Here is an 18024-nt window from a genome sequence, read left to right as displayed (position 1 = left end):
CGCCGCGTAGTAACGCGCGGCCAGTGCGGCGCAGGTGTGCAGACAGGAGCCCACACACACACACAGTGCGGCGCAGGTGTGCAGACAGGAGCCCACACACACAGTGCGGCGCAGGTGTGCAGACAGGAGTCCACACACACAGTGCGGCGCAGGTGAGCAGACAGGAGCCCACACACTGAGCTGCGTGCGCGGAGGGCGAAGCCTCCTGAGCGCATGACAGGACGACAAAAGCTCTCCGCCCCACGCAGCCGCGCAACACACTCCGCCGCTCCTTTCGTGCACTTTCCTGCCTCAGCTTTTCCGCCACGATGTGGCGGTAAAAGAAAAAGAAAAACCAAGAGGGCACGAAGCGCGTCCACATCTCCACACGGGCGATGCGCGGAGGCGACCGCGGCCGAGCGAGCGGCACCTTGGCGGGCCGGGCATGAGGATGGACCCCGGGGAGGTGCTGGTGTTCGGGCTGGTGCTCGTCATCATCGTCGTGTCGCTGCTGTCCAACGTGCTGGTGCTCGTCTGCTTCCTGTACAGCCCGGAGATCCGCAAGCAAGCTCCGGGGCTCTTCAGCCTCAACCTCACCTTCTGCAACCTGTTGCTGACGGTGGCCAACATGCCGCTCACCTTGGCGGCGCTGGTCAGCCGCGCGCAGCCGGGCGGCGACGCCTTGTGCCAGGCGGCGGGCTTCCTGGAGACCTTCCTGTCCACCAACTCCATGCTGAGCATGGCGGCGCTGAGCATCGACCGCTGGGTGGCGGTGGTCTTCCCGCTGCGCTACCACTCCAAGGTGCGCCACAAGGACGCCGCCCTGGTGCTGGGCTACACCTGGGCGCACTCCGCCTCCTTCTCCACGGCCGCCGCCTGCCTCTCCTTCCTGGGCTACCAGCGCCTCTACGCCTCCTGCACGCTGGCGCACCCCAAGGCGGGCGGCCGGACGCAGTTCGTCGTCTTCACGGTTTTCTTCCACTCCTTCACCTTCTTGCTCGCCTTCGTCGTGCTGTGCGTCACGTACCTCAAAGTGCTCAAAGTGGCCCGCTTCCACTGCAGGAGGATCGACGTCATCACCATGCAGACCTTGGTGCTGCTGGTGGACATCCACCCCAGGTGAGCGCCTTCTGCGTGTTACCTCCGCCAGGGAGGGCGGGCGGGGGGGATGACCCCAACTTCCCATCGTGCGATCGATACGCATCCGCGCTATATTCAAATTAGGCCTGTCCCCGATATGACTCATTTCACTACCGATATAGATATATCGGTATTGAGACATTGAGTATTGGCCGATACTGATATTGTCTGTACTTCTACCCAACACACTTTCCACAGAAAAAATCCATAATTTAAAAAAATCGGTAAAAAAATAAAAATAAAAATAAAAATAAAAATATATATATACGTATTTTTTTTATTTTTTTTTATTTTTTTTTATCGATTTAAAAAAAATAATCCATAATTAAAAAAAAATCGATACCAAAAAAAAAAAAAAAAAAAAATATATATATATACAAACCCCGTTTCCATATGAGTTGGGAAATTGTGTTAGATGTAAATATAAACGGAATACAATGATTTGCAAATCCTTTTCAAGCCATATTCAGTTGAATATGCTACAAAGACAACATATTTGATGTTCAAACTCATAAACTTTTTTTTTTTTTTTTGCAAATAATCATTAACTTAGAATTTCATGGCTGCAACACGTGCCAAAGTCGTTGGGAAAGGGCATGTTCACCACTGTGTTACATGGCCTTTCCTTTTAACAACACTCAGTAAACGTTTGGGAACTGAGGAGACACATTTTTGAAGCTTCTCAGGTGGAATTCTTTCCCATTCTTGCTTGATGTACAGCTTAAGTTGTTCAACAGTCCGGGGGTCTCCCTTCTGCTATTTTAGGCTTCATAATGCACCACACATTTTCAATAGGAGACAGGTCTGGACTACAGGCAGGCCAGTCTAGTACCCGCACTCTTTTACTATGAAGCCACGTTGATGTAACACGTGGCTTGGCATTGTCTTGCTGAAATAAGCAGGGGCGTCCATAGTAACGTTGCTTGTCTGGCAGCATATGTTGCTCCAAAACCTGTATGTACCTTTCAGCATTAATGGTGCCTTCACAGATGTGTAAGTTACCCATGTCTTGGCCACTAATACACCCCCATACCATCACACATGCTGACTTTTACACTTTGCGCCTATAACAATCCGGATGGTTCTTTTCCTCTTTGGTCCGGAGGACACGACGTCCACAGTTTCCAAAAACGATTTGAAATGTGGACTCGTCAGACCACAGAACACTTTTCCACTTTGTATCAGTCCATCTTAGATGAGCTCAGGCCCAGCGAAGCCGACGGCGTTTCTGGGTGTTGTTGATAAACGGTTTTCGCCTTGCATAGTAGAGTTTTAACTTGCACTTACAGATGTAGCGACCAACTGTAGTTACTGACAGTGGTTTTCTGAAGTGTTCCTGAGCCCATGTGGTGATATCCTTTACACACTGATGTCACTTGTTGATGCAGTACAGCCTGAGGAATCGAAGGTCACGGCCTTGCTGCTTACGTGCAGTGATTTCTCCACATTCTCTGAACCCTTTGATGATATTACGGACCATAGATGGTGAAATCCCTAAATTCCTTGCAATAGCTGCTTGAGAAAGGAAAGCCTACCATATTTACTTTTTGTATATGACTTGATTAAAATAGAAGGAAAGACCAACCTTGTGTGTTTTATTGGAGGACATGTAGATGTTTACTGGCTCTTTGATATCATCTGATACATGCTTTTTTTTTGCTGATATCGGAGCGATATCCTATATCAGTATCGCAGTTTGGTGATATTGACACCATGCAAACAATTATTTAGTATTACATGCTTGTGCTGTATGCTATGTACATTTTTCTTACCAAAAAAAAGTGTCTAATGCACAATAACTAAACAGCGGTATAGTTCGGTTGGGAGAGCGGCCGTGCCGGCAACTGGAGGGTTCCAGGTTCAATCCCCGCTTCCGCCATCCTCTTAACCGCCGTTGTGTCCTTGGGCAAGACACTTTACCCACCTGCTCCCAGTGCCCACCCACACTGGTTTAAATGTAACTCAGATATTGGGTTTCACTATGTAAAAGCGCTTTTGAGTCACTAGAGAAAAGCGCTATATAAATATAATTCACTTCAAAAGCACAAACTACTAATAGTTCACATCCAAAACATTCAAGTTTTGTCCTCAAATTTTTCCTGCATCCAGAGACTCATTCCCTGACTTTGTAACCCAAAAATGATACTAAAGTGATTAGTATCGTTTATACACTGATACTGCACTTGGTATCAACAGTGTCGACCTCTGGATCGATCACGCCTACTTTCCGTTGAAGCTTTAGCAATTAGCTTCTGTAGCAGTTACCATCTTGTGTCGTCCTGCTCGTGGAGCGTGCTTAGCCCTTCCTTTTCCTCTAGTCCTCCAGTGATAATGCTACTTGGACAATAATTTTTTGTTTGTTTTCTGCCCAGGTGGTGACGATTAGTATCTTAGAAGCGGCTTCGCACTGCCGCAGATGACGTGTTTATTGTAACTTGACACGCACTCTCCTGGAATAGATGCAAAAGAGCAGTGCTGGACAATGAGTTGACAGCAGACTGTATACAATGTTTAATACTGAGATATTCTGATACTACTGTACCGTATAGTGCCACTCTTGGTCAAAAGTACATCAGTGAGTTTGGTGTGTTGTGCTAACAAGGGTCTATGCTAACGATATCGCACCCCCCCTGCTGTGTTAGCGTTCGCCAGCGCTGCCTGGAGGAACAAAGGCGACGGCGCCAAAGAGCCACCAGGAAGATCAGCACCTTTATCGGAACCTTCATGCTCTGCTTCGCTCCGTACGTCATCACCAGGTGAGGGAAGGACAACACTGATGATTGTACGATATCACCACATATTTACTCTCTACTTACTATCACTGCATATTTAATGTATACTTACAGTAGTATCATCACATTTGTAGTATGTAGTATCATTACATATTTAATGTATACTTACAGTAGTATCATCACATTTGTAGTATGTACTTCGTATCATTACATATTTTATGTGTACTTACAGTATTATCATCACATTTGTAGTATGTACTTAGTACCATTACATATTTACTGTCTACTTACTATCATTGCATATTTGATGTATACTTACAGTAGTATCATCACATTTGTAGTATGCACTATCATTACATATTTAATGTATACTTACAGTAGTACCATCACATTTGTACTATGTACTTAATATTATTACATATTTACTCTTTACTTACTATCATTGCATATTTAATGTATACTTACAGTAGTATCATCACTTTTAATATGTACTTCGTATCATTACATGTTTACTGTCTACTTATTATCATTACATATTTAATGTATACTTACAGTAGTATCATCACACTTTTAGTATGTACTTAGTATCATTACATGTTTACTCTCTACTTACTATCATTGCATATTTAATGTATACTTACAGTAGTATCATCACTGTTTTAATATGTACTTAGTATCATTACATGTTTACTCTCTACTTACTATCATTGCATATTTAATGTATACTTACAGTAGTATCATCACATTTGTAGTATGTACTTAGTACCATTACATATTTACTGTCTACTTACTATCATTACATATTTAATGTATACTTACAGTAGTATCATCACAATTGTAGTATGTACTTAGTATCATTACATATTTTATGTGTACTTACAGTATTATCATCACATTTGTAGTATGTACTTAGTACCATTACATATTTACTGTCTACTTACTATCATTGCATATTTGATGTATACTTACAGTAGTATCATCACATTTGTAGTATGCACTATCATTACATATTTAATGTATACTTACAGTAGTACCATCACATTTGTACTATGTACTTAATATTATTACATATTTACTCTTTACTTACTATCATTGCATATTTAATGTATACTTACAGTAGTATCATCACTTTTAATATGTACTTCGTATCATTACATGTTTACTGTCTACTTATTATCATTACATATTTAATGTATACTTACAGTAGTATCATCACAGTTTTAGTATGTACTTAGTATCAATACAGATTTACTGTCTACTTACTATCATTGCATATTTAATGTATACTTACAGTAGTATCATCACATTTGTACTATGTACCTAATATTAGTACATATTTACTCTTTACTTACTATCATTGCATATTTAATGTATACTTACAGTAGTATCATCACTTTTAATATGTACTTCGTATCATTACATGTTTACTGTCTACTTATTATCATTACATATTTAATGTATACTTACAGTAGTATCATCACTGTTTTAGTATGTACTTAGTATCATTACATGTTTACTCTCTACTTACTATCATTGCATATTTAATGTATACTTACAGTAGTATCATCACATTTGTAGTATGTACTTCGTATCATTACATGTTTACTGTCCACTTACTATCATTACATATTTAATGTATACTTACAGTAGTATCATCACAATTGTAGTATGTACTTAGTATCATTACATATTTTATGTGTACTTACAGTATTATCATCACATTTGTAGTATGTACTTAGTACCATTACATATTTACTGTCTACTTACTATCATTGCATATTTAATGTATACTTACAGTAGTACCATCACATTTGTAGTATGTACTTAGTATCATTACATGTTTACTGTCCACTTACTATCATTACATATTTAATGTATACTTACAGTAGTATCATCACAATTGTAGTATGTACTTAGTATCATTACATATTTTATGTGTACTTACAGTATTATCATCACATTTGTAGTATGTACTTAGTACCATTACATATTTACTGTCTACTTACTATCATTGCATATTTAATGTATACTTACAGTAGTACCATCACATTTGTACTATGTACTTAATATTATTACATATTTACTCTTTACTTACTATCATTGCATATTTAATGTATACTTACAGTAGTATCATCACTGTTTTAATATGTACTTAGTATCATTACATGTTTACTCTCTACTTACTATCATTGCATATTTAATGTATACTTACAGTAGTATCATCACTGTTTTAATATGTACTTAGTATCATCACATATTTACTGTCTACTTACTACCATTGCATATTTATTGTATACTTACAGTAGTATCATCACTGTTTTAGTATGTACTTACCGGTAGTATCATTACATGTTTACTCTCTACTTACTATTATTGCATATTTAATGTATACTTACAGTAGTATCATCACATTTGTAGTATGTACTTAGTATCATTACATGTTTACTGTCTACTTACTATCATTGCATATTTAGTGTATACTTACAGTAGTATCATCACACTTTTAGTATGTACTTAGTATCATTACATGTTTACTCTCTACTTACTATCATTGCATATTTAATGTATACTTACAATAGTGTCATCACATTTGTAGTATATACTTAGTATCATCACATATTTACTGTCTACTTACTATCATTGCATATTTAATGTATACTTACAGTAGTATCATCACATTTGTAGTATATACTTAGTATCATCACATATTTACTGTCTACTTACTACCATTGCATATTTATTGTATACTTACAGTAGTATCATCACTGTTTTAGTATGTACTTAGTATCATTACATGTTTACTCTCTACTTACTATCATTGCATATTTAATGTATACTTACAGTAGTATCATCACTGTTTTAATATGTACTTAGTATCATCACATATTTACTGTCTACTCACTATCATTGCATATTTAATGTATACTTACAGTAGTATCATCACTGTTTTAATATGTACTTAGTATCATTACATGTTTACTCTCTACTTACTATTATTGCATATTTAATGTATACTTACAGTAGTATCATCACATTTGTAGTATGTACTTAGTATCATTACATGTTTACTGTCTACTTACTATCATTGCATATTTAGTGTATACTTACAGTAGTATCATCACACTTTTAGTATGTACTTAGTATCATTACATGTTTACTCTCTACTTACTATCATTGCATATTTAATGTATACTTACAATAGTGTCATCACATTTGTAGTATATACTTAGTATCATCACATATTTACTGTCTACTTATTATCATTGCATATTTAATGTATACTTACAGTAGTATCATCACATTTGTACTATGTACTTAGTATCATTACATGTTTACTCTCTACTTACTATTATTACATATTTAATGTATACTTACAGTAGTATCATCACATTTGTAGTATGTACTTAGTATCATTACATATTTACTGTCTACTTACTACCATTGCATATTTATTGTATACTTACAGTAGTATCATCACATTTGTAGTCTACTTAGTATCGTTACATGTTTACTGTCTACTTACTATCATTGTATATTTAATGTGTACTTACAGTAGTATCATCACTGTTTTAATATGTACTTAGTATCAATACATGTTTACTGCCTACTTATTATCATTACATATTTAATGTATACTTACAGTAGTATCATCACATTTGTAGGATGTACTTAGTATCATTACATATTTACTGTCTACTTACAATCATTACATATTTAATGTATACTTACAGTAGTATCATCACAGCTTTAGTATGTACTTAGTACCATTGCATATTTACTGTCTGCTTACTATCATTACATATTTATTGTATACTTGCAGTAGTATCATTCACTTTTTAGTATGTACTTAATATAATTACATATTTTCTGTCTACTTAATATCATTACATACTTAATATATACTTTCAGTAGTATCATTACATATTTAGTGTGTACTTACTATCATTAGATATTCACTTTATACCTACTCTAGTATTATTATTTACCGTATACTTACACTAGTATCATTACATATTTACTGTACTCTTACAGTATTATCATTACATATTTACTGTATACTTAGAGTAGTATCATCATTTTCCAAAAAAATCCCGCTTTTTCCAAAATTCCCAAATTTCCCAAATTTCCAGGAAGTTCCCATTGAAATTTTTCAACCTATTCAAACCATTCCACCTTCAACACATTTCACTCATCCTGGACATTCAAACTACCATTTTTCCACATTCAACAAATTTCCAGGAATTCCCGTTTTTTGGTAACCTATTTCCACCCTTCTTTAAGTTCGACTACTCCTTTCACATTTTTCAACCCATTTCAACCGTTCCACCGTCAACACACTCCTCATATTCAGGACAAAAACTAAGATGGTTAAGGAACTAGAAAAATTCCCAGTTTTCCCGAAATTCCAGAAATTTCTCAATTAAAAACAGTTACTAATTCAACATTTCTTGACCGATTTTGGCAATTCCAACACCAACCAATTCAGCTCATTCAGGACATTCATGCTCCTAATCATTTTTTAAAAAAAGTCACCCTTTTTCCAAAATCCCCAAATTTCCAGGAAGTTCCCATTGAAATGAATGGGACATTTTTCCAAGTTGCACAATTCCCACATTTTTTAACCCATTCAAACCATTCCACCTTCAACACATTCAACTCACCCTGGACATTCAAACTACCATTTTTCCACATTCAACACATTTCCAGGAATTCCGTTTTTTTGGCAACCTATTTAAGTTCGACTACTACTTTCACATTTTTCAACCCATTTCAACCGTTTCACCGACAACACACTCCTCATATTCAGGACAAAAACTAAATTGGTTAAGGAACTAGAAAAATTCCCAGTTTTCCCGAAATTCCAGAGATTTCTCAAATAAAAACAGTTACTAATCTAACATTTCTTGACCAATTTTGGCAATTCCAACACCAACCAATTTTGCTCATTCAGGACTTTCATGCTTCTAAAAAAATCCCGCTTTTTCCAAAATTCCCAAATTTCCAGGAAGTTCCCATTGAAATGAACGGGACATTTGTCCAAGTTGCACAATCCCCACATTTTTCAACCTATTCGAACAATTCCACCTTCAACGCATTCAACTCACCCTGGACATTCAAACTACCATTATTCCTCATTCATCAAATTTCCAGGAATTCCCATTTTTTTGGTAAAGTATTTCCACTCTTCTTTAAGTTTGACTACTCCTTTCACATTTTCAACCCATTTCAACCGTTCCACCGTCAACACACTCATATTCAGAACAAAAACTAAGCTGGTTAAGGAACTACAAAAATTCCCAGTTTTCCCGAAATTCCAGAAATTTCTCAATTAAAAACAGTTACTAATTCAACATTTCTTGACCGATTTTCGCAATTCCAACACCAACCAATTCAGTTTATTCAGGACATTCATGCTCCTAATCATTTCCCCAAAAAATCCCACTTTTTCCAAAATTTCCAGGAAGTTCCCATTGAAATGAATGGGATATTTTTCCAAGTTGCACAATTCCCACAATTTTCAACCTATTCAAACCATTCCACCTTCAACACATTCAACTCACCCTGGACATTCAAACAACCATTTTTCATCATTCAACAAATTTCCAGGAATTCCCGTTTTTTGGTAACCTATTTCCACCCTTCTTAAGTTTGACTACTCCTTTCACATTTTTCAACCCATTTCAACCGTTCCACCGTCAACACACTCCTCATATTCAGGACAAAAACTAAATTGGTTAAGGAACTAGAAAAATTCCCAGTTTTCCCGAAATTCCAGAAATGTATCAATTAAAAACAGTTACTAATTCAACATTTCTTGACCGATTTTGGCAATTCCAACACCAACCAATTCAGCTCATTCAGGAAATTCATGCTCCTAATCATTTTCCAAAAAAATCTTACTTTTTCCAAAATTTGCAAAATTTCCAGGAAGTTCCCATTTAAATGAATGGGATATTTTTCCAAGTTGCACAATTCCCACAATTTTCAACCTATTCAAATTATTCCACCTTCAACATATTCAACTCACCCTGGACATTCAAACTACCATTTTTCATCATTCAACAAATTTCCAGGAATTCCCGTTTTTGGTAACCTATTTCCACCCTTCTTAAGTTTGACTACTCCTTTCACATTTTTCAACCCATTTTAACCGTTCCACCGTCAACACACTCCTCATATTCAGGACAAAAACTAAGTTGGTTAAGAAAGTTGAAAAATTCCCAGTTTTCCCGAAATTCCCGTTATTTCTCAATTAAAAACAGTTACTAATTTAACATTTCTTGACCAATTTTGGCAATTCCAACACCAACCAATTTAGCTCATCCAGGACATTCATGCTTCTAATCATTTTCCAAAATTCCCAAATTTCCAGGAAGTACCCATTGAAATGAATGGGACATTTTTCCAAGTTGCACAATTCCCACATTCTTCAACCCATTCAAACCATTCCACCTTCAACAAATTCAACTCACCCTGGACATTCAAACTACCATTTTCCCACATTCAACACATTTCCAGGAATTCCGTTTTTTTGGTAACCTATTTAAGTTCGACTACTCCTTTCACATTTTTCAACCCATTTCAACCGTTCCACCGTCAACACACTCCTCATATTCGGGACAAAAACTAAGTTGGTTAAGGAACTAGAAAAATTCCCAGTTTTCCTGAAATTCCCGAAATTTCTCATCTAAAAACTGTTACTTATTCAACATTTCTTGACCGATTTTGGTAGTTCCAACACCAACCAATTCAGCTCATTCAGGACATTCATGCTACTAATCATTTTCCAAAAAAATCCTTCTTTTTCCAAAATTCCTAAAATTTCCAGGAAGTTCCCATTGAAATGAATGGGACATTTTTCCAAGTTGTACAATTCCCACATTTTTCATCTGATTCAAACCGTTCCAACTTCAAAATATTCAGCCTGTTGGGGAATTGTGTGCTCTACTTCTACAATTCTAAAAAAAAAAAATTCCAGGATTTCAGTTCAACTTCAGCATCGGAGCAATCACACGCAATTCCTTCAGGAACGGCCTCATCTAGTTATTACTTCATATTTGATTAGAAATCTGTTTGTCTGTATGGAAACTCGTTCTTCGTTATTTTGTAAGCTTCCAACTTGTTTGTTTGTGTGTGCAGGATCGTGGAGTTGTTCCCGTGGGTGCCTATCAGCCCTCACTGGGGGGCCATGTCCAAGTGTCTGGCCTACAGCAAGGCGGCGTGCGACCCCTTCGTGTACTCGCTGCTGCGCCATCAGTACAGGAAGACGTGCGGCGACATCGTCAACCGGCTGCTCAAGCGCCGCTCCTTGAACGCGGCGGCGCGCGGGTTCGAGAGCCAAGGCAGCAGCATACCCAGAGTTGAGTGACGGGACTAAAGTGGGGTTGCGTGTGTGCTTTTTGGGAAATATGTTTTATGGACAAGGAGGACATTTATGGACATCCTCATTCAGTCACAATGGTAGCTGGGACTGTATTTTACAGTACTACTAGTATTTATTTATTTATTTATTTATGTCTCAAACAGTCTTGGTTTGCTGGCGCAGTAAAATGTAGCACTGAAAGCTGCAGGGCATCTTTATCCAAATTACCGTAAATACTCTAATAATAGCGCAGCTGTTTTTTTAAAAAAACAAGCAGAAATATTATAAGCAGAAATGTGGTCAGCGGCAACAAAGGCAGTGTTGTAACTGCTAAGTCGGCATTAATGCTGCTGATGAGTTGACGCGAGCGTGAGTTTTTAAAAGCGCACGCAGAGCTCGATGAACCCACTCACCATACTTCCAAAACAACTACCGCCATCTTGTGGGGTTGGTAAAACTACGTCGGGAGGTTGCCTACAGCCGCATTTGTTCGTGTTTTATTTGCGGAGTCGAGGCATTAATTGGAGCTTAAATTAACACAAAGGCTGCTATTATTTTGAAATGAAATTGAAACGTTTTTCCGTAGCATTGTCGTAAAATGATTTTATTTGAACGTTTTTGTTTTCTTTGCAATGTGTCGACTTTATTCTCATGAAATGTCAACCTCAGTTCTGACAGCTAACATAAGTATATATATATTTGTAATATGTTATATTACATTTTATTACATTACTAATATATATTATTATATTTTGACTTTAGTCCCACAAAATGCTGCTTTTTTTTTTTTGGATTGCCAACTCAATTCTCATAATTCTTTGTCAGTATCATCATAAGATTAATAGAATAATTGCAAAATAAAACACATATTTTTCTTGGATTCCAAACTCAGTTTTCATATTTTTCTTGTCAGTATTATTGTAGAAGGGGATACAATAATTACAAAAAATACAATACAATTAAAAACTTTTTTTTAAATTCACAATTCAATTCCCATAATTCTTTGTCAGTATTATCGTAAAATTAATAAAATAATTACAAAATAAATAAAAAGTTTTCTTGGATTCCTAATTGAGTTCTCATAATTCTTAGTCTGTATTATTATTATTATTATTATTATTATTATTATTATTATAAGTAATAATAAAATAAAATGAAATAACATTTCTTGGATTCACAACTCAAGTGTCATCATTTTTTGTCAGTTTTATCCTACAATTATAAAATAATTACAATACATATGTATATATATATATATATATATTTTTTTTTTTTTTATTGGATTCCCAACTCAATTCTCATAATTCTTAGTATTATTGTAAAATTTAAGTAATAATAAAATAAAATTAAATATCATTTATTACTTTTACAACTCAAGTGTCATCATTTTTTTATCGTAACATTATAAAATATTTACAAAATATACAGTATATATATATATATATATATATATATATATATATATATATATATATATTATTTTTTTTTAAATTTTTTTATTTATTTATTTTTTATTTATTATTATTATTTTCTAGGATCCCCAACTTAATTGTCATAGATTATTAGTAACATCGTAAAAAAACAAAAACAAAATTAAATACAAAAACTTTTTTCTCCCGGATTCCCAAATTAATTCTTACAACTTTTATCCATATTATTGTAAAATTAATTAAATAATTAGAATTTTTTTTTTTTTTTCTTGGATTCCCAACTCAATTCTCATAATTCTTAGTCAGTATTATTGTCAAATTAAAGTAATAATAAAATTAAATAAAATACAATTTATTGTATTCCCAACTCAAGCGCCATCATTTTATGTCAGTTTTATCGTAAAATTATAAAATAATTACAAAATAAAATAAAAACAAATTTTTTGGATTCCCAACTTAATTCTCATAGATAGTTATCAGTAGCATCGTTAAAAAAAATTAAAATACATTTATATTTTTTCTCCCTAATTCCCAAATGAATTCTTACAACTTGTATCCGTATTATTGTAAGATTAATTAAATAATTAGAAAATCAAATATATTTATTTCTTGGATAGCCTACTCAATTCTCATAATTCTTAGTCAGTATTATTGTAAAACTAATAAAACAATTACAAAATAAAATACTTTTTTCCCCCTTGGATTCCCAACTCAGTTTTCAGTTTAATGTTTTGTCAGTATCATCGTAGAAAGGAATAAAATAATTACAAACAAATACATCCATCCATCCATTTCCTACCGCTTGTCACTTTCGGGGAGTTGAAAACTTTTTTTTTTTTCACAACTCAATTCCCATCATTCTTTTTTCAGTATTATCGTAAAATTAATAAAATAATTACAAAATAAAATAAATATTTTCTTGGATTCCTAACTGAGTTCTCATAATTCTTTGTCAGCATTATTGTAAAACTAAAGTAATAGTAAAATTAAATTAAAAACATTTCTTGGATTCCCATTCAAGTGTCATAATTTTTTGTCAGTTTTATCGTAAAATTATAAAATAATTACAAAATACATTTTTTGGATTCCCAACTTAACTCTCATATATCAGTAACATCGTAAAAAAATAAAAATAAATACAAAATGAAATACAATAAAAAAAAATTCTCCCTGATTCCCAAATTAATTCTTACAACTTTAATCTGTATTATTGTAAAATTAATTAAATAATTAGAAAAAAATATATATTTTTCTTGGATTCTCAATTCTCATAATTAAAATAATAACAAAAAAATAACACACAATTACATTTTTGTTTCCTGGATTCCCAATTCAATTCTCATAATTCTTTGTCAGTATCATCATAAAATTAATAGAATAATTACAAAATAAAATACATGCTTTTCTTGGATTCCCAACTCAGTTTTCATAATTTGTTGTCAGTATTATCGTAGAAGGGAATAAAATAATTACAAAAAATACAATAGAATTTAAAACCATTTTTTAATTCCCAACTCAATTCCCATAATTCTTTGTCAGTATTACCGTAAAATAAAAACTATTATTACAAAATACAATAAATGTTTTCTTGGATTCCTAACTGGGTTCTCATAATTCTTTGTCAGTTTTATTGTAAAATTATAAAATAACTACAAAATAAAATACTTATTTTTTCTTGGATTCCCAACTTAATTGTCAAAGATTGTTATCAGTAACATTGTAAGAAAAAAATACAAAATTAAATACAATGAAATGTTTTCTCCCTGATTTCCAAATTAATTCTTACAACTTTTATCTGTATTATTATAAAATTAATAATTAGAAAATAAATTTTGTTTCTTGGATTCCCAACTCAATTCTCATAACACTTTCTCAGTATTATTGTAAATTAAAGTAATAATTATATTAAATTAAAAACCATTTCTTGGATTCCCAACTCAAGTGTCATAATTTTTTTGTCAGTTTAATTGTAAAATTATGATTATTTCTTGGATTCCCAACTTAATTGTAATAGATTGTTATCAGTAACATCGTAACAAAAACAAAAAAACATACAAAATGAAATACAATTACTTAACTTAATTCTTACAACATTTACCTGTATTATTGTAAAATGAATTAAATAATTAGAATTTTTATTTTTTTTCTTGGATTCCCAACTCAATTCTCATAATTCTTAGTCCGTATTATTGTAAGATTAATAAAATACTTATAAAATAAAATACTTTTTTCCCCCTTTGGATTCCCAACTCAATTCTCATAATTTTTTGTCCGTATCATCAAAAAATTAATAAAATAATTACAAAATAAAATACTTTTTTTGCCCTTGGATTCCCAACTCAATTCTCTACATTTTTTTGACCGTATGATCAAAACATTTATTAAATAAAACACATATTTCTTTCTTGGATTCCCAACTCAATTCTCATAATTCTTAGTCAGTACTATTGTGAAATTAATACAATAATTACAAAATAAAATACTTTTTCCCTTACATTCCCAACTCAATTATCATAATTTTTTGGCCGCGTCATCAAAAAATTAATCAAATTTAAAAAAATGTTTTCTTGGATTCCCAACTCAATTCTCATAATTATTTGTCAGTATTATTGTAAAATTAATAAAAAATAATTACAAAATAAAATACTTTACCCCCTTGGATTCACAACTCCATCCATCCATTTTCTACCGCTTATTCCCTTTGGGGTCGCGGGGGGCGCTGGAGCCTATCTCAGCTACAATCGGGCGGAAGGCGGGGTACACCCTGGACAAGTCGCCACCTCATCACAACTCAATACTCCAAAATTTTTGTCTGTGTCATCAAAAAATGTATCAAATAAAACTTCTTTTTTTTTCTTGGATTCCCAACTCAATTCTCATAATTCTTTGTCAGTATTATTGTAAAATTAATAAAATAATTACAAAATAAAATACTTTTTCCCCCTTGGATTCCCAACTAAATTCTCATAATTTTTTGTCCGTGTCATCAAAAAATGTATCAAATAAAACATTTTTTTTTTTTTGGATTCCCAACTCAATTCTCATAATTCTTTGTCAGTATTATTGTAAAATTAATAAAATATAATACAAAATAAAATACTTTTTCCCCCTTAGATTCCCAACTCAATTCTCATAATTTTTTGTCCGCGTCATCAAAAAAAAAATCAAATAAAACATTTTTTTTTTTTGGATTCCCAACTCAATTCTCATAATTCTTTGTCAGTATTATTGTAAAATTAATAAAAAATAATTACAAAATAAAATACTTTTCCCCCTTGGATTTCCAACTCAATTCTCCAATTTTTTTTGTCCGTATGATCAAAACATTTATTAAATAAAACAGATTTTTCTTTCTTGGATTCCCAACTCAATTCTCATAATTATTTGTCAGTATTATTGTAAAATTAATAAAATATAGTACAAAATAAAATACTTTTTCCCCCTTGGATTCCCAACTCAATTCTCATAATTTTTTGTCCGCGTCATCAAAAAATTAATCAAATAAAACTTTTTTTTTTCTTGGATTCCCAACTCAATTCTCATAATTCTTTGTCAGTATTATTGTAAAATTCATAAAATAATTACAAAATAAAATACTTTCCCCCCCCCTTGGAATCCCAACTCAATTCTACAAATTGTTTGTCCATATCATCAAAAAATGTATAAAATAAAACGTATTTTTCTTTCTTGGATTCCCAACTCAATTCTAATAATTCTTTGTCAGTATTATTGTAAAATTAATAAAATAATTACAAAATAAAATACTTTTTCCCCCTTGGATTCCCAACTAAATTTTCATAATTTTTTGTCCAAGTCATCAAAAAATGTATAAAAAAAAATAAATAAAAAAATATTGGATTCACAACTCAATTCTCATAATTCTTTGTCAGTATTATTGTGAAATTAGTAAAATAATTACAAAATAAAATACTTTTTCCTCCTTGGATTCCCAACTCAATTCTCAGAATTTTTTGTCCGTGTCATCAAAAAATTAATAAAATAAAACATATTTTTCTTTCTTGGATTCCCAACTCAATTCTCATAATTCTTTTTCAGTATTATTGTAAAATTAATAAAATATAATACAAAATAAAATACTTTTCCCCCCTTAGATTCCCAACTCAATTCTCATAATTTTTTGTCCGCGTCATCAAAAAATTAATCAAATAAAAATTTTTTTTTTCTTGGATTCCCAACTCAATTCTCATAATTCTTTGTCAGTATTATTGTAAAATTAATAAAATAATTACAAAATAAAATACTTTTTTCCCCCCTTGGATTCCCAACTCAATTCTACAAATTTTTTGTCCATATCATCAAAAAATTTATAAAATAAAACGTATTTTTCTTTCTTGGATTCCCAACTCAATTCTAATAATTCTTTGTCAGTATTATTGTAAAATTAATAAAATAATTACAAAATAAAATACTTTTTCCCCCTTGGATTCCCAACTAAATTTTCATAATTTTTTGTCCAAGTCATCAAAAAATGTACCAAAAAAAAAAAAAAAAAAAAAAAAAAAATATTGGATTCACAACTCAATTCTCATAATTCTTTGTCAGTATTATTGTGAAATTAGTAAAATAATTACAAAATAAAATACTTTTTCCTCCTTGGATTCCCAACTCAATCCTCAGAATTTTTTTGTCCGTGTCATCAAAAAATTAATAAAATAAAACATATTTTTCTTTCTTGGATTCCCAACTCAATTCTCATAATTATTTTTCAGTATTATTGTAAAATTAATAAAATATAATACAAAATAAAATACTTTTCCCCCCTTAGATTCCCAACTCAATTCTCATAATTTTTTGTCCGCGTCATCAAAAAATTAATCAAACAAAACATGTTTTTTTTTTCTTGGATTCCCAACTAAATTCTCATAATTCTTTGTCAGTATTATTGTAAAATTAATACAAATAATAACAAAATAAAATACTTTTCCCCCCTTGTATTCCCAACTCAATTCTCATAATTTTTTGTCCGTGTCATCAAAAAATGTATAACATTAAACATATTTTTCTTTCTTGGATTCCCAACTCAATTCTTATAATTCTTTGTCAGTATTAATGTTAAACTAATCAAATAATTACAAAATAAAATACTTTCCCCCCCCCTTGCATTCCCAACTCAATTCTCAAATTTGTTGTCTGCATCATCAAAAAATTTATAAATTTAGTACAAAATAAAATAAATGTTTTCTTGGATTTTTAACTGAGTTCTCATAAATGTTTGTCAGCATTATTGTAAAATTAAAGTAATAATACACTTAAATAAAAATAACATTTATTGGATTCCCAACTCAATTGTCATAATTGTTATAATTTTTTTGTCAGTTTTATTGTAAAATTAATGAAATAATTACAAAATAAAATACTT

At 32.6% G+C, this 18024-nt stretch overlaps 1 protein-coding gene across 1 annotated transcript; it reads left to right on the top strand.

The window, feature by feature from the left end:
• Positions 1–214: 214 nt before the first annotated feature.
• On the top strand, positions 215–11655 carry LOC133577864 (G-protein coupled receptor 26-like). The gene is made up of 3 exons (XM_061931948.1): positions 215–1098; positions 3762–3875; positions 10992–11655. The coding sequence occupies exons 1-3, from the start codon at positions 425–427 to the stop codon at positions 11218–11220; spliced, it is 1017 nt and encodes a 338-aa protein (XP_061787932.1). The 5' UTR covers positions 215–424; the 3' UTR covers positions 11221–11655.
• Positions 11656–18024: the final 6369 nt, after the last annotated feature.

This window comes from Nerophis lumbriciformis, linkage group LG39 (genome assembly GCF_033978685.3).
Source record: "Nerophis lumbriciformis linkage group LG39, RoL_Nlum_v2.1, whole genome shotgun sequence".
Lineage (NCBI taxonomy): Eukaryota > Metazoa > Chordata > Actinopteri > Syngnathiformes > Syngnathidae > Nerophis > Nerophis lumbriciformis.
Note: the sequence above shows the minus strand (reverse complement) of the source record. Positions and strands in the feature narration are given on the sequence as shown.